The sequence below is a fragment of the Mangifera indica genome, chromosome 18, assembly GCF_011075055.1.
Source record: "Mangifera indica cultivar Alphonso chromosome 18, CATAS_Mindica_2.1, whole genome shotgun sequence".
In the NCBI taxonomy this organism is placed as follows: domain Eukaryota; kingdom Viridiplantae; phylum Streptophyta; class Magnoliopsida; order Sapindales; family Anacardiaceae; genus Mangifera; species Mangifera indica.
Genome location: NC_058154.1, coordinates 421,350 through 443,257, shown reverse-complemented (window position 1 = coordinate 443,257; position 21,908 = coordinate 421,350). Strand labels below are relative to the sequence as shown.

General features: G+C 35.3%; 5 protein-coding genes across 6 annotated transcripts; 4 read left to right on the top strand and 1 right to left on the bottom strand.

Moving 5' to 3' along the window:
• The first annotated feature begins 182 nt into the window (after window positions 1-182).
• LOC123202373 lies at window positions 183-2,419 on the top strand. 2 transcript variants are annotated; one of them, XR_006498951.1, is made up of 3 exons: window positions 183-1,369; window positions 1,508-1,547; window positions 1,984-2,419. XR_006498951.1 is itself a non-coding variant. In XM_044618281.1 (2 exons), the coding sequence occupies exons 1-2, from the start codon at window positions 404-406 to the stop codon at window positions 2,009-2,011; spliced, it is 327 nt and encodes a 108-aa protein (XP_044474216.1). In that variant the 5' UTR covers window positions 183-403; the 3' UTR covers window positions 2,012-2,419. The 2 variants fall into 2 exon arrangements, 1 of the variants encoding a protein (XP_044474216.1); XM_044618281.1 differs by lacking the exon at window positions 1,508-1,547 and having other exon boundaries at window positions 183-702.
• Window positions 2,420-3,535: 1,116 nt separating this feature from the next.
• Window positions 3,536-6,219, top strand: LOC123202026 (pentatricopeptide repeat-containing protein At3g09650, chloroplastic-like). Its single transcript, XM_044617739.1, has one exon. It carries the CDS (start codon window positions 3,700-3,702, stop codon window positions 5,956-5,958), a length of 2,259 nt encoding a protein of 752 aa, XP_044473674.1. The 5' UTR covers window positions 3,536-3,699; the 3' UTR covers window positions 5,959-6,219.
• A 2,779-nt stretch (window positions 6,220-8,998) lies between these two features.
• On the top strand, window positions 8,999-12,197 carry LOC123202281. The gene is made up of 2 exons (XM_044618109.1): window positions 8,999-9,159; window positions 9,270-12,197. Exon 2 carries the CDS (start codon window positions 9,276-9,278, stop codon window positions 12,054-12,056), a length of 2,781 nt encoding a protein of 926 aa, XP_044474044.1. The 5' UTR covers window positions 8,999-9,159; window positions 9,270-9,275; the 3' UTR covers window positions 12,057-12,197.
• A 1,553-nt stretch (window positions 12,198-13,750) lies between these two features.
• On the top strand, window positions 13,751-18,753 carry LOC123201523. The gene is made up of 9 exons (XM_044617072.1): window positions 13,751-14,080; window positions 14,813-15,001; window positions 15,100-15,366; window positions 16,009-16,043; window positions 16,131-16,226; window positions 16,521-16,677; window positions 16,809-17,476; window positions 17,640-18,412; window positions 18,512-18,753. The coding sequence occupies exons 1-8, from the start codon at window positions 13,957-13,959 to the stop codon at window positions 18,369-18,371; spliced, it is 2,268 nt and encodes a 755-aa protein (XP_044473007.1). The 5' UTR covers window positions 13,751-13,956; the 3' UTR covers window positions 18,372-18,412; window positions 18,512-18,753.
• A 656-nt stretch (window positions 18,754-19,409) lies between these two features.
• LOC123201481 (40S ribosomal protein S23) lies at window positions 19,410-21,229 on the bottom strand. Its single transcript, XM_044617003.1, has 4 exons — window positions 21,077-21,229; window positions 20,220-20,375; window positions 20,013-20,139; window positions 19,410-19,794 (listed from the first exon to the last, which is right to left on the bottom strand). Exons 1-4 carry the CDS (start codon window positions 21,079-21,081, stop codon window positions 19,654-19,656), a joined length of 429 nt encoding a protein of 142 aa, XP_044472938.1. The 5' UTR covers window positions 21,082-21,229; the 3' UTR covers window positions 19,410-19,653.
• Between the last annotated feature and the right edge of the window lie 679 nt (window positions 21,230-21,908).

Genomic DNA, 21,908 nt, shown 5'->3' with positions numbered 1-21,908 from the left:
AACACAAATCCAATATATACATTTAGCATAACATTACGAATAGAGTAAAGATATATAAAATTACAAATTTGTAACAAAAAAATAACAAATATTGATGCATGTTTTTTTTTTTTTAATAAGTAAATGTATATATTAACAAAAAAAATAAAAGGACTCTCATAAAAGGATCCAAAACAACCAAAACTCGATCAAACTTGAGAAAGGCCAATAGAAACCAACAAACTTGACAGGCCATCAAACTGGCCAAACAAAAGAACCACCAAGAAAACAAGACAGCAGGCCAAACCACACCCCATAAGAAACACAAGAAATAACAACCATCAAAACCCAGCAAAAGGACAATATCAAGCAGCCACCAAGAGACCAGCTGAAGGCAACTGGGCCTAGGCGACTGGAAGAAGACATGGCACCCAAGAAAATCTGGAAAATCCAGAAACAAATCAACAGAAAACTTGACAAGGAACCAGGGAGAGTTGTAGCAGGAAGAGGGCAAATGGACAGGAGACAAGCAGCAGCACGGCAAGGTTTCTCCAAAACCCTCAGGCGCAGGCAAGGAGAGGCAGAGAAAACTGACTTTAATGTGCTGCACCAGCTTAAGAAAAGGCCACGAAAGCACACTTTGGCTGAAGCAGCATACCAGAAAGCATCCAAAGCATCACCTAAAAGTAGTTCCTTGACGGGAAAATGTAGCCAAAGAGGAAGGTTAAGTGGATAGCACATTTTGGCTCTAGTATCACGTTAATTTACTATTTAATCTAAAGCTTAAGTGGATAGCTTAAGGTTTAATAGTTAACAATCTTAAACTTTCCCCTCTAGGTAATTTGTACAAAATTGTCTGATATTTCTATCACTTTTGGTAGGAGTGCTAGGTAATAATCTAGGATTGCAAATAATCTCCATATCCATGTATAGAATTAGCATTAATTCTCTCTGTTGTTTCCTTAATTAATTGTCTCATAATTTAAAATCCTTTGGACTATCACTCGATTCCTATTTCGTTACAGCCGGTTCACAATTGTCAACTTGGTATAATTATGGAGTGCTGTTGTTGCTGCCTTGCACATTTTTCTTACCACTACCACCACTACTTTTGCCACCTCCATTACCATCAGTATATTGCAGTCACCATCATCACCACCACCTGTTGTGCCTCCATTGCGATTGGAGTCTCACAAGAGCTTATTGTCATCTCCCACTATTCTATGCCAATGCTTGTCACTGTTTGCTGGCCTTCTACTGCAAGCATTTTATTTTCTGTCCTGGACTCAAATTCAGGACTTTATCTTATTTAAGAAAGAAAGGATGACTCATGCAATTTCTATGCTGTGCAAATGGCTTATACCAAAATTTGCTTCTTCATCAATACCAGGTAGGAAACCTTTTTAGCAACATTCTTTCTCTCCCTGTTAGTTATGAATGTTGTCAACATGGTGGATGTAGTTTTAGTGATGGCACTAGGTGGGACATTAATGTATTTTGCCTAATCTTTTTTTTTTTCTTTTCACAGGGAGGGTCATTGATATTGGTATTAGTATATATTAGACGAGGTATGAATTTACTATCTTATTCTATGAGCATCATTTGAGTGTTTCAAACAAAGTGATGTCAGATGCAAGTCTGGACTCCTTTAAACATGATGCCATGTAAATCTGTTTGTATTTGTGCAGGCTGAGAAATGCATTTGTTGAATAAAATTCTGATTTGCCCTGTGTCCTTTGTATATTTTGAGATAGTAATATCACAACTAATACCCTGATCTGAATCTTTTAGAGTATCTATGGATATGTGCTGACTTTGAAATGGTGGTTTAGTGTTGGTGTTCATGGTACTTCTTTAGTGTGCCATTATTGGGTTAGATGTTGATTTTTAGCATGCATATTTTTGCTTATTGTTTTGTTAGTTTAAAGAGTTTTCCTTATATAACGTCTGGAGTTCACTTTTTCAGGTTATGCAAATCTATAACTGCTTTTTCCTTCATTGCAGATGCAGTCGCAGTTGCAGTCGCGTATGATGATTCCTATGCATGGCACACAGTAGAGATCTGCACCACATGAGCCAATTTCTGAACTTAAATCTCATTGCAGGTCTTGTTTGGTGCCCTCATTTTATATTATGTTGCAGGGGCCACCATTTATCTTTATCGTAATGAACCTTTAATCTTATATGAACCATTGACATTATTTATTCGTAGATCAGGACATCTGTGGTGTCTGCATTTTCTGGTTCTGAAAATTTTTCGTTCTGAAAAGAATGACCATTTGAAGAATTTTTTTTTTATATCTTGGAATTACTTTTTTCTGGAAGTTCTGGTCCTGGCAATTGGAAAGAAACTGTGATTTATGCTATGACAACTGTTAAGTCAACTTGTAGAATTAAATTCTCTGATGAATAGACAGATAAGTTTGTGTTATTTTGAGTTTATTTTAACCTAGTGGAATAGCGTGTTTATTTCTTGCGGCTCAATTAGGGTTAACTTTGCTTCATGTGTGCCTTTATATTGATAAAGCCATATATAGGTACAAATAGTAATGTTATATGTACCCATTTTTGATATACAATTTATGTATACAGTGATGTGTCATCATGTAATTAGGTAATTTTAAAATATGTGTCATCATATGATAAAGAAACATCTAATCACATGATAACATCCCATTTGTGTATACAAATTATGTATAAAAAATTGGTATATATAGTTTTGTTGTTGGTACAAATTCCATCAACGATCCAAAATGAGTCTGGAAGTGAAAAATGAAGATTCCTGTTATATGAGTTTTCATTGTCTAATTTCATCTGCACGCCCATTTGGTTTTAGAAAAATGGTAGGACGTGTTTAGAAATCTAGCATGTTCTGTGTTTACAAGGATGAGGTTCGTCTGATTAACCATCCAAATTCTATGTGGAAACTTTAATTTATTTTTAAAAAATATATATTAATTTGTAGCGACAAAGATGTATTGTATTACATATTTTAACTCTTAATTTTGTCAATCTACAAATTTTAATTTTTTTCTATTTTTATTTAAAAGGCATAGTATTTATTATAAAAAATTATTAATATTAAAATAAACACAAAAAATCTCTTAAATAAATAATAATTTTTTTATATTTATTTTATTAAAAAAATCTTTTCATCTGGATGATGATGATGTGTCTAGACAAAAAATGTTTGATATTTTAGACAAAAATTGTTTAAGTTTTTAAATTATTTTTGTTGATAGATGGCTAAAGAGAAATTGGGAGAGAGAGATAAAAGAAGGAGACAGGATGAGTGATGGTCAGAGATAGTAAATCTTCATTAGAGAAAAAAGAAAAAATTGTATAAGAAAAATTATTATTTTTTAAATTTTGAATAAAAAAAATTATAAAATTTTAAATTTACGAGAGAACATATAGTAAAATTTTTTAATAAATAATTAAAATTTTTAATAAAAATTATGGATATTTAGTTTTTGAAAAATGGAAGGGTATTAGTTTGAGGTTTCACCGACCTTCTTGGGTGGGAATAAGAGCTTCGGCCAAATTGGATTGGCAGAGCAAAATTAGGAGTCGACGACACGTAGTAACATTTTCTTCCACCCGCCCAACCTGAAGATATCTTCTTTTTCCTTCCATTATCTATTCTTCATTCTTCTAGGCCTCGTTTCCACTATGCACTTCAAACTAATCTAGCCTCTTCTTTCCCTTCTATCTTTCTTTATGAACTTAACAGTTCCGTTATTCTCTGCTTCATCTTTTTCTTCTTCTTCTTCACCTTCACCAATCTATAACCCTTTTCCTCTCCACTGGGTCTCTTCTTACATCACACCCTCAAAACCCAAGTGCCCCTTTGGCTTCCAAATAGCCAACTCCGCCACCACTGACCTCTCTCTCACTACTGCCTCCACTGATTCTCCTTCTCCTTCTCCATCTAGCCGTTTAAAAAATGACCAAGCCCTTTTAGCTCTCCTTCGTCAAAGAAAAACGGAAGAAGCTTGGGTTATATACACCCAATCTAATGGCCTCCCCAATGCCACTTGTCTTAGCCGCTTGGTCTCTCAGCTCTCCTACCAGAATTCATCTGTAAGCTTCTCGCGCGCCCAGTCCATCGTCACGCGCCTCCGCCATGAGCGGCAGCTCCACCGTCTTGATGCCAACTCCCTTGGCCTTCTCGCCGTGGCCGCAGCCAAATCTGGCCACATACTTTACGCCTCTTCCATTATCAAGTCCATGTTACGGTCCAGCTACCTTCCCCATGTCAAGGCGTGGAGTGCCGTTGTTAGCCGTCTCGCCTCCGCCGTTGATGATGGTCCCACCGAGGCGATCAAGCTGTTTGACTCTGTGGTTCGTCGGGTCCGCAAATTTTCGGACCCAGCAATGGTTTCTGACTCACGACCAGACACAGCCGCCTACAATGCTGTGTTAAATGCTTGTGCAAATTTAGGTAATACTAAAATATTTTTGAGATTGTTTAGTGGGATGAGTGAGTTTGGTTCTGAGCCTGACGTTTTAACTTATAATGTTATGATTAAATTGTGTGCTAGAGCTGGTAGGAAAGATTTGCTTGTCTTTGTTTTGGAGAGAATTCTTGAAATGGGAATTCCTTTGTGTATGACTACTTTACATTCGCTTGTGGCTGCGTATGTTGGCTTTGGCGATTTAGAAATGGCTGAGAATATGGTTCAAGCTATGAGAGAAGGGAGGAGAGACTTGTGCAGGATTCTTAGGGACTTGAATATTGATTACTCAAGTGAAGATTCGAGTGGAAATGAAGGAGATGAAGATGTTTTTGAAAAGTTGCTTCCAAATTCGATTAATCAAAGTAGTGAGCCACCATTGTTATCTAAAATTTATGCTCCTAACTCGAGAATTTACACGACTCTGATGAAGGGTTACATGAAAGAAGGCCGTGTGTCTGACACCGTCAGAATGCTAGAGGCAATGAGACATCAGGATGATTGTGCCAGCCATCCCGATCATGTTTCGTACACAACTGTTGTTTCTGCTCTTGTGAAGGCAGGGTCAATGGAAAGGGCTCGCCAAGTTCTTGCTGAAATGACTAGAATTGGTGTGCCTGCAAATCGAATTACTTATAATATTCTTCTCAAGGGTTATTGCCAGCAGTTGAAGATTGACAAAGCAAAGGAACTGCTCCGCCAGATGTCTGATGATTCTGGGATTGAGCCTGATGTTGTTTCGTATAATATTTTGATTGATGGATGTATACTGATCGATGATAGTGCAGGTGCTCTTGTGTTCTTCAATGAGATGAGAGCAAAAGGGATTGCTCCCACTAAGGTCAGTTATACCACATTGATGAAAGCTTTTGTCTTGTCGGGTCAACCTAAGTTGGCAAGGAAGGTGTTTGATGAGATGGTGAAAGACCCACGAGTGAAAGTTGATTTGGTTGCTTGGAATATGTTAATTGAAGGATATTGTAGAATGGGATTCATCGAAGAAGCAAAAAGACTTGTTCAAAAAATGAGAGAGGATGGTTTTTACCCTAATGTTGCAACATATGGCAGCCTTGCAAGCGGGATTTCACTGGCTAGGAAACCAGGAGAAGCACTTTTGCTTTGGAAAGAAATAAAAGAAAGGTGTGAGGCAAAAAGAGAAGGCATGAAATCAGATTCCAATTCACTGCCACCATTGAAACCTGATGAGGGACTGTTAGATACTCTAGCTGATATATGTGTGAGGGCTGCCTTCTTTAAGAAAGCTTTAGAAATTATAGCATGCATGGAGGAGAATGGGATACCTCCAAATAAAACAAAATATAAAAAGATTTATGTGGAAATGCATTCAAGGATGTTTACTAGTAAGCATGCCTCACAGGCCAGGCAGGATAGGAGAAAGGAGAGAAAGAGAGCCGCCGAGGCTTTCAAGTTTTGGCTGGGTTTGCCTAATTCTTATTATGGAAGTGAATGGCGACTTGAACCTACCGAAGAAGATGATTACATTGAAGATGACTCTGTGTAATCAGCACATGACTGTATGCTTCTACAGAGATTGGAAAATCATGTTTTAATCTATCTACAGAATTTGAACCAAATGTCATATGTTTGGATTTTGATGTAATCTGAATTCCATTCTATGATGGCATGTCTGGAGTTTGCTAAGAGCCTCAGAGTTCTAGAATTCAGAGTTTCCACAAATGTATCAATGGCTTGAACTCCAAGGGCAATCCTTTCTGCCAAATTGTATCTTTCCAGCAATACAAGAAAGTGGTAACTTTGTTTATGATTAAGGGTTATTGCTTCTAGATGTAATACATAATGAAAGGGAGCATACAGAGATTGCATGGAAAACTTTCTGCTGCAACTCTGGTTGCTTATTGAGGGCACTTAAAAACCATTTTGCTTCTTTCTGTTGGCTCATCCCCCCATTCCAACCAAAATACAAAAACCATGCTCATCAACATAGCATCATACAAGGATTCTTTCAAAATTTCTACCAAATCCTGCATAGAAGATTTTCAAATGAAAAAAAAGCTTATCTATTTGAAGCTTTAGGAGAAATTTTACGTATGGTTAATTTGTGCAACTAAAGGCTTCAATTGGCAAGCATTTGTGATCCAAAGTTGCATAGCTTCCTAAGTTTCATATGCAAGTTTCTAAGATATTTTAGTAAGTCACAGGAGCTTCTGCCATCTTACCAGACTTTTGAGTTGGCTTGCTGATGTTATAGGTGTACTACCGTCAGCAGATGCATTATGGTCTCTCAGTTGTAAGTAAAACTTATGTTGGATCTCTGTTGCTGGTTTTGACATCCTGATTCCAAATATATAAATTAAACTATTACCAGCATAAACACTTGGATTATAATTCAAGATAATTTTAGGCTGCATTGTTTGATAGTTGAAAATGTTTCTCGAGCTTTGAGCTGCATTCCTGCTGTGGTTTTTCTGCTGCCAAGTCCAGGCCTGCAGACTTTATGCAGCTGCAAATTCCAGCCCTGATGTGTCGGCCTTTTCTGCTCCTTTGCACTATCATGCTATGATTTTATTTTGGCTTGATAATGCTAGTTTGTTGTTGTTTGCCTATGGCTTGTTATTCTCGGCCGCCCAGTTGCACTCTCTTAGCTGCCGTTTTAACCGGATGAACAGGTTCATTTTAGCAGGCTGCTAGCTAGAAGAGACTTTTGGTAGTTATTGGTTTGTTTTGTTGAATATTGTTTTGGTTGTTCATTAGGCAGACTTGTTGAAGGCCCTAGGTTTTTGGTGTTGGCATAGTTTTTTGCCCACTCGAGTTTTATCTTTGTAGGAACATTTATACGCCCTCAAGAGATTTGTCCTATAGTGCGATCGATTGGTAGTCTATGTTCTTCGACTCTTGCTTCTCTTTGTACTTTGTATAGATTCTTGCTATCTTGGCTCCTTAATAGGGTTAAGATAAGTGTACATTATCTTCAAAACCTCTTGTTTAGTAGTTTCGGATTTTTTTTTTTTCAATACATAATAACCAAAAAAAAAAAGAATAATAGTTTCATAATAATTATTCAACCCACAAATCTTAAATTGCTCGCAGAATGATAATAATTAATTAAAGTTGATAAATGCATGGGTTAGATCGGTTTTGAACCAGATAAAACAAATACAAATTGAAAATGAATCAAATAAAACAGATACGGATCGAAAATAAGTTGAATTATATGAATAATAATTTTTAAAATCCATTTCTAGTTTACGGGTATGAGTTGGCTTGCGGGTTATCTATTAATATTAATTTTTAAAATTTTTTATTATTTTAATATATTCATTTTATAATTTTTAATATTTTTCTATTTAAATACATAAATATTTTATGAAAAAACGAAAATTTATCTTAAATTGTAAAAATATTTTTTTTTAAATTTGCAGAAGTTTATAATAAAATGTTTGAAAAATATCTATAATAAAATGTTGAATGTTCATATTTTTTAAATTTATTTTTAACATAATAATTTTTTAAAAATTTTAGGATGAATTTAAATTTATTTTATGTATATATATATATATAATTTAAGTTAGGTGGACTATAAATTTAATATTTAAAAAGAATGAGAAGATAAAGAGAGAAAAAAAAAAAAACATTACCACCCGTGGGCATATCTAACCTATTCATAAAAACTTATTATCTATGAATATGAATTTAAGACAGACACCAATTAAAAAGGCCAAACGCCTATTTCCCACCCAAGGTTTGATGTTTTTTTAAAAGTCCCCATTTAACTATAGAAACACCAAATATCCACCTATGACCAGTTAGATTTAACAAAATCTTAACTCCTAAAAGTTTTATTTCTTTTTGCCCCCTTAAACTTTAAAAACTAAAATTTTTTCTCAACCTAAATTTTAAAAAATGACAGTTTTGATACCAATTAAGCCTCCAAATGGGAGAAAAGCATTCGCCGGAAGGAGAGGCTGCTTCGGGAGGAAGAGACCGTCAGCAATAGAGTCAGAACGGTCATCGGAGATTTCAAAACCAAACCTTAGGATGAAACTGTTATTTTTTAAAACTTAGGTTGAGGAAAAATTTTTAATTTTTAAAGTTTAGGGGGGCAAAATTAGATTCTATTTTAGTTTATTTTTAATATTATAGTAAAAATGATAATTTTACCCCTATCACCGTTAGAGTTTTGTTAAATTTAACCGATCATGAGTGAGTGTTTGGTATTTTCATAGTTAAAGTGGGGATTTTTGGGAAAACATCAAACCTTGGGTGGGACATAGTTATTTGGCGATTTAAAAATCTAAAACCTATACTGGTGTCAGTGCCGTTCTGCCATGTCTATAATTAATGAACAACTTTAATGAAGATATACAAATAAATGGATAATTTTACATTAGGTAAAATTAAAATAGTAAAATAATTTGATTTTTACTTTCACCTAACATTATCCATAAAATATTATTTGACAGCCCATTTGATGACAACTCGGGGATAGACTCCAAGTAATAAGCCCGCTGTAGTTCCAAAAAGGCGGCCAGTCGCGCCACGTGTCTGTTTAAAGTCAAATTCTCATTATTTCTACCAACCAAAAAATAAAAAATAAAAATTGCAAACGATTTTTGGTGCGAATCATTCCTTTCGTCTCCCTCACCTGCATCTATTAAAATCCGAAACGTTTCAAGTTTCTCAGTCGCTTCTTCTCCAAACAATTCACGCGCTTTCTATCTATCCACAGTACAATTCACTTCAAGTAAGTCGCTTCTTTCTTTTTTACTCGAATTTAATTTTCAAATATTTGTTTATTGAATGTTGTTGTTCAGTATTGTTTTAGTAATTTACAGCGATTTGTTTAATTTCTAGGGTTGCATGATGTCTGTAAAACACAATCAGATCGATTTAAACGCCGACGCCGCTTCGATTGACAGAGAAAATGAGGTTGATACACCTGTGAGTGGTGATTCTCAAGCTGAAACCCTAGAGGGATTCTCTAGTTGTCAGGGTGAGGTTCAGGATAATGTGCTTGATAAAGTTAGGATTTGTGGTTCGAGTGAGGTGATTTGTGACTTGAATATTGATGCAGATGATGTTGTTATGAGTAGTGTAGGTGTTGGAAGAGAAGTGATTGTATCAGATAGTGTAACTGATGTGGAAAAAGACAATGAATGTTTCGGTGGGGAGGTTGGAGTGGAAGCTGGAGAATGTATAGATAGATGTGGTGATGATGTCTCTATGTGTGATGATAATAAAGCAGAGTCTGCTGATGTGGTTGAAAAAGCTTCTGGGGAAGGAGTGAATCATCATATGAATGGGGGGCCTGTTGGGGGGGTATTGGAGCAATGGAATCATATTACTGGGAATTCAAGCTCATCTCATCAGGATGCTGGACAGTCACCAACTCACAAATCTGAGAAGGTAACGTCTGATGGCTTAGAAAATCAAGTGATGGAAATAGATGCACAAGCAGAGTATAATGACGATCAGCTTGTAGATATTCATGTTTCAGAGGTGGAGATTTCTTCAGATGTTATGAATGAGTCATATGGGATCAGTCTTGAGGTAGATTTAAATGCATGTGGTACTACAAGTAGAGATTTGACTGACATGAGTATAAAGTTGATTGCCTCCAAACAGGATTTTTGTGCATCTGATTTGGTGTGGGGTAAAGTAAGGAGCCATCCTTGGTGGCCAGGTCAGATACTTGCCCCTTCAGCTGCATCAAAGAAAGCAAGGAAATATTTTAAGAAAGATAGTTATTTGATTGCTTATTTTGGGGATCAGACATTTGCTTGGAATGAAGCATCAAAAATAAAACCTTTTCGGGAGCATTTCACACAAATGGAAAGCCAGAGCAGTCTGGAAGATTTCCATTGTGCTATTGATTGCGCCTTGGAAGAGGTTTCTAGACGGGTGGAATTTGGGCTGTCCTGTTCTTGCATCCCTGAAGAAGCTTTAACTGAGATCAGTACTCAGATGATAGTTAATGCTGGAGTCAAGGAAGAGTCCAGTATAATAGATGGTGGAGACAATTACTCCAGTGCAGCTTCTTTTGATCCTGTAAAACTTTTTGAGCATGTAAAAGCATTAGCACAGTTGTTACATTATAGTGGGGTTGATAGGCTGAGTTTGGTGACAGTGCAAGCTCAATTGTCAGCATTCTATCGTTGGAAGGGTTATTTACAGCTGCCTGAATTCAATGTGCTTGGTGGGTTGCTGGATAGTGATGCTGAGATCCCACTTTCAGCAGAAGTGAAGCATGGTGCTGAAGTACTGGAAAATGCTGCTCCTGATTTCAAACATGACAAGCAAGAATACTGTGGAACAGGGAAGTCAAATAGTCAAGATGGTTTTTCTCATAAGTGGATGCAAATCTCTGGGGATAGAGCATGTCCAAGAAAAAAAGAAAAAAGTTTGTCAGACTTGTTGGCTGAGAGTCACACAAATATGTCCAATGGTAAAAATGGATCAGATGGTAAAGGTGATAAGTTGATTTCATCATCTTCTGCTAGGAAACGTAAGGCAGTTGATTCCACATACTATGACATAGCTGCAAAGCATAAGAAGCTGGACTCCATATCCGAGGATAAGATTCTGAAACACAAGAGGGGTGATAGGTTGATTGTGAAACATGGGAAGAGTGATTTATCATCCCGGGCAGACAATTCATTACCAACTAAGAATCTTGGGGTTGGAACTAGCATACTTAAGATTGCAAGCCAGCTGAATGGGTCAAGTGGTGATCAAACATCTCCAAAAACTTTGGTTAAAAATAAAAGAAATGACAAGTCTGACTTACGAAAATCTCAAAGAAAAATGCACTTTGTAGCAGAGGATTCTTCAATTGATGACTTCCTGTCAAAGCTTTGCTTGGTTGCTAGAGATCCCACGACCAGATACATCTTCTCGATTTCTCTTGTTAGTTTCTTCTCGAAATTCAGGAAGTCAGTCAGCCTGGAAATATCTGAGGGAGAAGGTTCTGGTGACAGAAATCAAAAAATGTTGAAGCAGTCTGAAACTGCTGGTATACCTGCGTCAAACCTCATTAAAGATTCCTATTGGACTGACAGGGTAATTGAAAACATTCCTGAAGTGCAACAACCACTTGAGAATAAGAATGAAGTTGAAGAAGCGTTGCATAATGACCCAAGCCAAATCAATATTTCCCCTCTTGAAGCACAATTAGCTGTTCATTTGGGCACCAATATGGAATCTGGACGGCAAAGTGATGATGAAAATCTTGAATGGGAATCTGTGAATGATGGTGAAAATCTGGAATTGAAAGCAGTACAGCCAGTAGACCATTTAGACGGATGTTGTGATGAAGATGTCTCTCCCACAGCTTTGATTTTAAATTTCTCAGACTCGGAATCTGTTCCATCGAAAGAACATCTTAACAAAATATTTGGTCATTTTGGAGCTTTGAATGAATTAGAGACTGAATTATTGAAGAGTAGGCGTGCGAAAGTGGTTTTCAAGAAACGCAAAGATGCAGAAGCAGCTTTCAGTTCTGCTGGAAAGTACAGCATTTTTGGCCCGGCACTTGTTAGTTACTGTCTCAAATACATGTCTTCTGCAAGTAACGCTTCTTCTTGCATGACAACGAAGAGAAGCAGAAAAGTTGCAACATCTATGGAGGGTGATGCATCTTAATCCCACAAATTCTGATTGATTCATGTAGTATGAAAGTTTTAGGCATTTCTTCTATATGTGTATATAAGATAAGTTTAATTTTGTCAACATGCAGTGGGATCAAATAGTTGGTTTAATTTTATACTAGATAGAGTTGCCGAATGTATATAGTCATATTGTCATAAAATTTGTTTATATGAATTAATATTAATTATAATATCATAGGGTAATTGAATAATTTTATAAAAATTTATAAATGAAGTTATTGTGATTAATAATAGTGGTTTAACACACTTTACGGGCTCTAATTTGAGTGTACAGTTCAGTATGGACTTCCGGTTTATTAGATTTTTTATTTGAAGAGAACCTTTTATATTGAAGTAGGGTTGTCAGTTGGGTTTATTGAATCGGATTTGGTTTGTTCAAGTTTGGACTTAGACAAATTTTGAGCCTAAGTTTAAGGTTACCTATTTGAGCCTTATATTTTTCGTACACCTTTGGTTCATTAAAAATTTTGTAGTTTTGGGTTTATTTTATATATTTAAAAGCTTGTAAAAGCACCCTTTTAATCTTCCATGGGTTTGAAAACTTAGACAAGTATATTCTGATTCAATAGGGTTTCAGTTTTGAACACCCTTTGTTTAAATTCGAGCCTCATGACTTAATGATCCAATTAAAGACCCTAATTATATTTAACTCGAAATTAAATCGGTCCCTGTCCATCTGATTGACACTCCTGGACCGGCAATCATTTAATCAGTAAACTATTTCCCACCTAAGGTATGCTGCATTCTCATGTTTTCCCTCATTAACTTTGCTAATATCAAATATCTACCTATGAGCAGTTAAAATTAACAGAATTCTAACCCTTTAAGATTTTATCTCTTTTTACCCCCTTAAACTTTAAAAACTAAAGTTTTTTCCCAACCCAAGTTTTCAAAAACTACATTTTCCCCCCTAGGGTTTCCAAACCTTTAGATCCAATTTTTCTAGCGATGATCGATGATCTCCAAGCACCTACTTTCTCTCTCTGACGGCCCCTTCTTCCGATCGTACACTTTCAACGTTGTAAGGCATCGTTGTCGACGAAGATGACGCGTCTTCATTCAGAGACGAAGACGATTTGTCTTCGTCAGAGAGATTTGTCTTCCTCCCTCTCTAACGAAGACAAATCGTCTTCGTCTTTGAACAAAGAAGCGTCGTCTTCTTCGACGACTACGCCTAGGAGGGGAAGACGTCGCACAGTCAGAAAAAGGAGACGTTGCTTGGAGATTGTCGATCTTTGTCGAAAAATTCAATCCAAAAGTTTGGAAACCCTAGGGGGAAAAATGTTGTTTTTAAAAACTTGGGTTGAAAAAAAATTGCTAGTTGTTAGGGTTTGGGGGTAAAAAAAAAATTAAATTTAAGTTTATTTTTAATATTATAGGTAAAATAATGATTTTGTCTTTGAATCCGTCAACTTGACGTTTTTTTAATAGTCTATGAGTAGGTAAATGAGTTTTTCAAAGTTAATAGGGGAGAATTTGTAGAAAAAGCATAACTTGGGTGGGAAATAGTCGTTTGGCCAAAATGAATCTCTTAAAAAACATAATGTCAATTTGAACCGCAGGATCACTCGTTTAGGCCCACCATGATAAAATCAAGTTAATCAAGAAAGCAACACACCAGGCGCTCCCTTACTTATTAATGCTTATGTATTTAAGCTTTTTCTCCGCAATTTTTTAAACCTCTTATAATTTTAAGCCCCCGCTTCTCCAAAATTCAAAATTTCTCGCCGTCAGATTCAGGTGTGTACAACAAACTAAGGCTAGACTGTTGGCTGAGCTTCACTTGGTGACTCAGTCCTATTTTCAAACGATCTCGAGACTATATCAATCGATTAGCATCTAAATTTACCTCAATATTGCTACTGATCTTTGCAATGGATGAATCTGAGAAACAGAGCAATCTCGAAATCAAAGAGCTAAGTCTCATCGACGTGTCGTTTGAAGACGATTGCCTAATCAATTCGTCTTTCACAAGCCCTCTACACCATCCTTCTTCAGGTTTTCTTCTTAATTTGTTATGGTTCGGTGTTGCTGTTTGTGAAACTGGAGAAATTCCTAGTTTCTTTAGTTGATTTTAGTCCTTGACTGGTATATGAGGTATGAGATACAAGAATCTTGATGGACGCCTCTTCACTTCGAAAGTGTTTGTTGAGTTTCTTGCTTTTGGAAGTTCAGATGAAACTACAACTAATGTAAAGATTGAGGCGTTCTTAGTTATTTTGCTATAGGTTTTAAGTTAAGCGATGACTATCCTTTCATTTCTTGTTAATTGAGCTTTTAATTTATTTGATATATCAGCATGTTGATCCACTGATTAAGTGCTGAGTTTAACGAATTTGATGTATCAATATTCCTTTTTTTTTTTAATTCTTTCCTTTCCTTTATTTCTTTTTCTTTTTTCTGTTTTGTTTTTGTTTTAATTTAGTGGGTTAAGCGAAGAAAAAAGAATGCAAGATATTTTCGGCACACTTACATATATAGTTATCGAGTAATTCATGAGGTTCTATATTACAGTGAGTTTGTAGTTTTGTGTTATCAGTGTTGCGCACAAAGGAAAATTTATTACCTTTGACGTTGCTTCGTGTGTAGTTTTGACGTTGCCTTGGTCTGAAATAAAGATTCTCTAATTAATGTTCAAGTCTCTGGATTTATAGTTTTTATGGTCTCATTTCAACAATCTTATAGTGGATACTGTGCTTTTGTACTGACGTAAATTTACTTTATGTTCAGAGAATCAGCAACATAGAAGTGTGAAGTTCTTGGAGCCTTTTGAAGCTGTGGAAACCTCATTTAACTCCCCTGAAGTGAAGGAAGAGGAGTCTCAGCCAGTTGAATCATTGGAACCAGGAAAGACAAGAAGTGGAAAATATAACTTGCGCAAAAGTTTAGCCTGGGATAATGCGTTCTTCACAAGTGAAGGCACGTTTTTTTTTTGTTTAAATTAATATTTTGTGTTGTTTTTCTTCACATTTGTAGCTAGAGTTTGGGACTTATGGTTTAGGGTTTTGTGTTATCAGGAGTTCTGGATTCTGAGGAGCTTTCAAGTATGATTGGAGGCACTGAGATAAGTGAGAAAAATGTATTGCCCGGAATTCAAGAAGACATTCATAGATCTACAGATTCACTATCTAGTTTAGACAGTGATGCTTTGACATTAAAAAGTCTTGAAACTGATTTGTTTGAAGATATAAGAGCTTCAATCCAGAAATCTAGCCAAGTGTCCAATGTGGCAAATTCAAATAATGAGAAGAGATTAGGGGTGACAGAGTCCCAAACTATGCAGTGTAAGTATCTTCTTTCTTGTTGCCTTTTCTTTTTCTTCAATTTGAGAAAACTGTTGTCTTTGCTTGGTCTGCATGGTGGTACACCATTTGATTCCTCTTTTGAAATGCTCATTCTGGTCTGACACTTAAATATTAACTCCAGTTCATCGCCATCCAACAACTTCTCCTTGTAGTGAATTTAAACCGTTATGTTCAATTTCAGTGTGATTAAATAAACAAACTAAATTTCATAGGTCCATAGCACGAGATGGCATCAGAGATCCAAGCACATTACCTAGATTACTTCTCCTGTTAAACCACTTTTCTGGTGACATTAGTGGATCAATCCTGCTATTTGACATGAAGAATTATTTAGAAAGGTTAATCTCATTGTAAAATTTGGTGTATGTTATTCAGACTCCTTTTGGTTCTTTGTACATTTTGATATGCTTGAAACTTGCATGATGGGTTTTTTTTTTTTTCATATTCTTGACCCCTTATATTTGTTTTTGGCTCCCCATTTTTGTTTTCCCTTGCCAAGATCATATTAAACGGCCTAATCTATTAATTAGTTAACTTCTAGATATTGAGTGGAGTCATTAAATCAGTCTTCTGTGTGCAAGTATTCCTTGAACTAATCCCACACTATGCTTTATCTTTCAGCTTCAAAGAATGTGGATCTTGCATCTCGAGATAAGGTGAGGTCAACTCTCAAAATCTACTTTTAATTAGCAATTATTTTGTGGATGTCTTGTATGTACTAATTAATCTCATTGCAATTTCAGATGAAGCCCAAAATTGCTTCCAGAAAGCCTATTGTTGGCACTTTAGGCACAGGAAAATCAACAAAGCAGGCTGTTGTTCATCTGCAATCCTCAAAGGCAAGCGTTTACTTAGTGCTCAACATGCATAACTTGCATATGTGCATGTAATTCTTGGGAATCATGTAGGATTTTCCAGCTAGAGCAGAAAATACGGATAGTTTTTATGGTGCATGTTGTACTGCTTAATGTCTCACTCAATAAAACTATTGGGCTGTTCAGCAAGCTATTCTGTCATTCTCTGATATATTCAAATTAGAGATATTTTGTTCTCAATATTCTACCTAATTGATAAGTGTTACAAAATCATGAAGATAACTTGGATAGGGTTTTACCAAAACAATTTCTGTGCAGTCTGTTGTTACAAATGGAGAGTCAGCTTCATCTCCTTGTAAACCCAAGGCACATGGTAGAATTAATCCCATCCCAAAACCAATGGAATCAACCAAGAGGGCTTCCATAAGTGCTAAGCGTGCCAAGCCGGAAAAAGATAACCACAAAAATGCATCTGGTAATTTTAGCCCCAACTTGTTTGTCTATTAACTTAAGCTCTATTAGTTTCACGGATTAACTTCTACACAGGCTGAACTATTTTGTTCTTTTACTAAATATATGTGCTTTTGGCCTGATTTAATTTTGCAGGTAAAGGAGCTCCAACTACAAAAATACCTTCTTCTGGTTCATGGAAAATTGTCCCCATGCCCATATTACGTTCTAGATCTTCTTTGTGTTCTTCAGCTGCAACCAAAACAGAGCTAACAACTTCTTGTTCCTCCTTTGGTAGTTCTGGCAGTGCTTCATCTAACAGCATTGGTAAAATTTCCTTAAATTCCATGAAACGAAAAAATAATTCTGGAATTAGTAATGCTTCTTTTGCCAGTTCAACAGTCAAATCCATACCAAGAACTGCACCAAAGGGTAAAATTCAGTCAGGCAGTTCTCATCTTACATCTTATTTGAGGTCTGTCAGCAAGCACTCTTCTAGCATATCACCAGCTAGCTCTATAAGTGAATGGTCCTCAGAGTCAATTGGACCAACTTCTACTACTAATCAAAGGCGTAATAATACAAGAGCTAGCATAGACTCTAGTTCTTCCAAATCAGTCTCTGCAGACAATGATGCCTTACGATTTTTGGATTTTCACCACGACTCTAATGATCAAATCTCAGAAAGAAATTATGCCAAGTTCCCTGCTTTGCAAGGTGAATGTGTGAAGGGACCATCGATGAAAACTGATTCAATGCTTTGTCCATCTTCAAAACCCTCTGGCCTGCGACTGCCATCACCTAAAATTGGCTTCTTTGATGGGGTCAGTTCTGGTTTTTCTATAATAATTTCTATATACTATATGGGAACTGGTCTTGCCAAAATAACTTATGTGTACTTTGGCAAAATCAGCTTGCTCAATTTTATTTTGGAAAATTTGCTTTTTTAGGAAAGTAATAAGCTTTCATGAAATATTATGTATCCAGGTCAAATCAGCAGGTCGAACTTCCAGTGGAAGTATGCAACCTCATCCTGGTGTACCGAGTGCCTTGCCTAACATTAAAGCTGGAATCACCAGCCCAAGTGGAGGTTCAAACAAGTCAAAACTTGGAAAGATACAACCTGCTAAAATTGCATTGCCAGTTCAGAATATCAAACCCGATGCTCAGCAAACTGGCATGACCATGAAGCCTAGATCTCCTTTACCTCTTCAAGAATCCATAATTGCTGCAACAAAGGTCTCTAGTGCTTCAAAAAAAGTGAAAAACACTCTCGTATCTCCCAGATTTCACAGCAGGATGTCTCCTAAAACTGGAGGAGAAAGCATTCGCAAGGCTGATGAAGTTGTTTCTAAAGGACATTATATAAGCTCCCAAGACTCTAGTTTGGCAGAAAAGAAAAACAGCTCAATTGTCTTGAAACAAAAAGTGAGCCCCAGAAGCAACAATAAAGCCCCTGAATCAGATCTCAAGTTCACTTCTGATGCTGAAAATATCAATCCATCTCAGCAAGTGGATGAAGATGCACAACTTGGCAAGCAATTCCTCAACAACGATTTAAGTTTGCTTCATAATTCGAATGCAAAGCAAAAAGTTCCTCAAGATGAGGTCGATTCTCTGACTAGACAAGTTGGATTTATGAAAATCAATCTGGACATAGAGAAGAAAGTCATCTCACCTTCTCCGGAAAGCGTTCTGAAACTAGCAGAGAACAACTAAGCTGTTGCAATAACTTAACAGCAACATGATTTTTCTTAAAGGTAACCAATTGTAGTTGAATTTGTCAAAGTTAATTCAGATATCCCTTTTTTTGTTTAAATTTATTTAGGTTAATTGATCTTGTATTCCATCTTATGCAGGTATTTGGAAAATCTGATTTCTGTATGTGGAATTTTCTATATTGGATTTAGCACAAAGGGAACCATTTAACACAAAGGTATTACGTCTTACACATAAAGTCTCTGTTAAATATACAGTACCATTAGCGATTTTCTGTAATGTGTTTCCTGTACCAAGTGCTGTTTTCTGTTTCATGTTTTTCAAGCACATTTGCATTTTTGTATTACGAATATCCTAGAAATTCATGAATTTTTTATTACCATCCAGTGTTTTTTTATATCCTATTAAAATCCTCAAAGATGAACGTTAATGGTAGAAAAATATCCAAAACAAAATATCAAATATCCTCCTTTATAGTTTGCAACCAAAAAAAAAAAAAATCTTTGAGAGGATTATTTCAATAACCTTTTTAAAACATTGTGTGGTGATAAATTTTGTAGTAAGATAAGAAGTTTTGTATTTCTTGTACATCATAAAAGAGGGTCTATTTATACAAGCAGAAAATGAGCCAAAAATAGAAATAAAATCAGTGACTAAACTAAAGCCTGATCCAAAGGCATGTATTCAGAAGTAAATGACAACTACACAAATCACAATCACTAAAATTAAGGGTTAACTAAATTTCACAATCATTATAATTTAGTGTGAACTATACTCCAACAAAATTTAAAAATCTCTTGGCAAAAGGTTTGAAATACGATTCTGATAACATACTTTGCTTGGAATTTTGAGATGAGACTTAATATTGTTCTTTAAATTTTGCCAGTAACAAATTAGGTATATTTAGATGATATATCATTATATGATTAAATATATAATAACATCATTTAAATTTCTAATTAGGTGCCCATACTTGTATTGTTTTTTCTAATCCAAACGCAAGATAAAATTGAAATAAACTGAAGTTTCAAACAATCCTTAAGCAAATGAAAGGATATGTTACTAGCTATTGGAATCCAGGCCATAAGCAAAGATACTGAACCAGAGATATGGATCACAATGATTTGAAGAGTAACAAAATTTAAATTCTAGGGTCAAAATGGCCCAACGAGCCGATACATTAACTAAAATGATAAAAAATGGTTCACAAAATCCACTCAAAAAAGAGAAAGTAGCATTGCAAATCTTTAGAAAAACTAAGAGACTTGGATAAAATGTGTCCTTAAGACCTTGGCTTCTCCTTCTTCTCTTTGAAGAGTGCCAAGAGGGAGACACCGGAAACTTTTACGACCTTGAACCTGACACCAGGAATATCACCCACGGCATGACCCTTACGTCCAAATCCAGCAATCAAAACCTCATCCTACAACAGCATGAAAATTCATAATAAGATAAATAGGTGAATACAAATAGATAAAAATGTACAACGATTTGAATACACAATTAGGAATACAGATAATATATCCTCATGTGATTGAATGAATAATAGTCAATCACATGATGACACATCATTTGTGTACCCAATTGTATATTCAAAATTAGGTGTATATGACATTGCTCTTTAAAAAATATACTACTTACATTTTCTTCTATGTAGTTCAAGCAACCATCATTTGGTACAAAGGCAGCAATCTTCTTCCCGTTCTTGATCAGTTGGACTCTTGCACATTTACGAATAGCAGAGTTAGGCTGCTTAGCTTCAATACCACTGCATACAATCATTTCACAATTTGATTAGTCAATAAATACAAATTAAGATGGCGATAATAGTACGAAGCGCAGTCTTACATCTTCTCAAGAACAATTCCTTTAGCATGGGAAGACCCAGCAAACGGCTTCTTCCATTCATTTCCAAGGTTGGACTTCTTGTATGCCTTGTCTGCCCACCTTTGATTCCTACGGTGGGTCTTCAGCTTGCGACCAGCTCCCATACCACGTGTCTTCCTGAAAACACAATTGCTCTTAAACATTGTAACCAAGTTATCCAATAGAATTTTTGCAAATAAAAAGGAAAAAAAAAAAACAAAACAAAACTTACAATGCGCTTCTACACTGACTAACTACTCAAAGATGAACCATGTTAAAACACACGCGCGCGAGTGCGCACACACACACACACACACACATATAATACATAGACATCACAAACTACTTAATCAATTAACACATCTAAACATTCTGATTAAACTTAGCACCTAAACGAATAAAAAACAAATAATTTATTCACATAACCTTCATAGCTGATTAATATCAGAATCTAGATGTAGCTCCACAACCATAAACTCTATAATTCACTAAAACTGGGGCGAATCGCTAAAATATAAACATAAAGCGTTTCCTTTTTCAATGAAATTAAGCCAAGTTTGAATCACCATAACATGGCATTGCCCACAAACAAACAGGCAACATACATAAATATGCCAATGTCAACCTGATACTACGATCAATCAATGAAATAAGATTTACGCTGGACTTAAAATCCAATTCAAAGAATTAATAAGTGCTCTTAAAGATATCTTCGTGAGATTTTCAGAAACCAACAAGATAATAGGCTAAAATACTCAGAAAAAACATAATTAAAAACCCTAAATTTGCGATTAAACGTATTATCCTTAAAAAAAAGAAAGACGAGTTGCAATGCGTACCCCATGATAGCTAGGAAAAGTTATTTGACTGCTACGAGGCTCTGAGAAGTGGAAGACTAAGAAGAAACAGCAGCCGCTTTGTAACCCTAGCCTGGTGACGAATGCGGTTGTCCTCTATTTATAGAGAGATTTTTTAATTGGGCGATCGAATCATGATGGATTTTGGGCTCAATTTACCTGTGCCAAGTTTGGGTTTTCTTGTCTGGATGACTGGGCCTGTTGGAGTCCGTTTATTAATCACATGCTAGTCCTACTTTTTTATAAATATTCAAGAGACCCTCATATAATTTAGTTTATATTTACTTTATTATATCAATCATAGTGGCAGGTACAAAAATCATTTTAAATTCTTTGGAATTTTTATGTCTTTTTCGCTTGTTTTTACCATAAATTTAGGGTTTGAAAAAAATGGCCTCTTCTATTATTAATAGTTCTTATTCAAAATAACAAAAAGAAAGAAAATGCCCATTTGAAAAGTTTTAGGGGCAGATGACGAAAGATAATAAAGATTATTTTAATAATTTATTTTTTATTATTTATATTATTTTATTTAGTTTATTAATAATATAAAATTTTGATAATATTTTATTTTTAATAATAATATAACAGGTGATATAAAATGATATTATTTGTAATATTTTATTTGATTTATAAATAATAAAATATTTCAATAATGATATAATAAATAATATAAAAATAACAAATAATATAATAGATAATTTAATTATTATCTTATATTTTAAATGTTAAAAAATTATCAAATTAATCTTAATTTTATTATAATTATATTTATATTTTTAATTTTTTATAATAAAAATAATCTCATTTTCAA

Coding starts and splice junctions, on each gene's coding strand:
- LOC123201481 (XM_044617003.1), bottom strand. Junction 20,140..20,219: donor GGAATTGTTCTTGAGAAGAT/GTAAGACTGCGC, acceptor GATTGTATGCAG/TGGTATTGAAGCTAAGCAGC. Junction 19,795..20,012: donor TGAACTACATAGAAGAAAAT/GTAAGTAGTATA, acceptor ATGCTGTTGTAG/GATGAGGTTTTGATTGCTGG.
- LOC123202281 (XM_044618109.1), top strand. CDS start 9,276: ATGATGTCTGTAAAACACAATCAGATCGATTTAAACGCCGACGCCGCT.
- LOC123202373 (XM_044618281.1), top strand. CDS start 404: ATGGCACCCAAGAAAATCTGGAAAATCCAGAAACAAATCAACAGAAAA. Junction 703..1,983: donor AAATGTAGCCAAAGAGGAAG/GTTAAGTGGATA, acceptor CCTTCATTGCAG/ATGCAGTCGCAGTTGCAGTC.
- LOC123201523 (XM_044617072.1), top strand. CDS start 13,957: ATGGATGAATCTGAGAAACAGAGCAATCTCGAAATCAAAGAGCTAAGT. Junction 15,002..15,099: donor TGCGTTCTTCACAAGTGAAG/GCACGTTTTTTT, acceptor TTGTGTTATCAG/GAGTTCTGGATTCTGAGGAG. Junction 16,227..16,520: donor TTCATCTGCAATCCTCAAAG/GCAAGCGTTTAC, acceptor ATTTCTGTGCAG/TCTGTTGTTACAAATGGAGA.
- LOC123202026 (XM_044617739.1), top strand. CDS start 3,700: ATGAACTTAACAGTTCCGTTATTCTCTGCTTCATCTTTTTCTTCTTCT.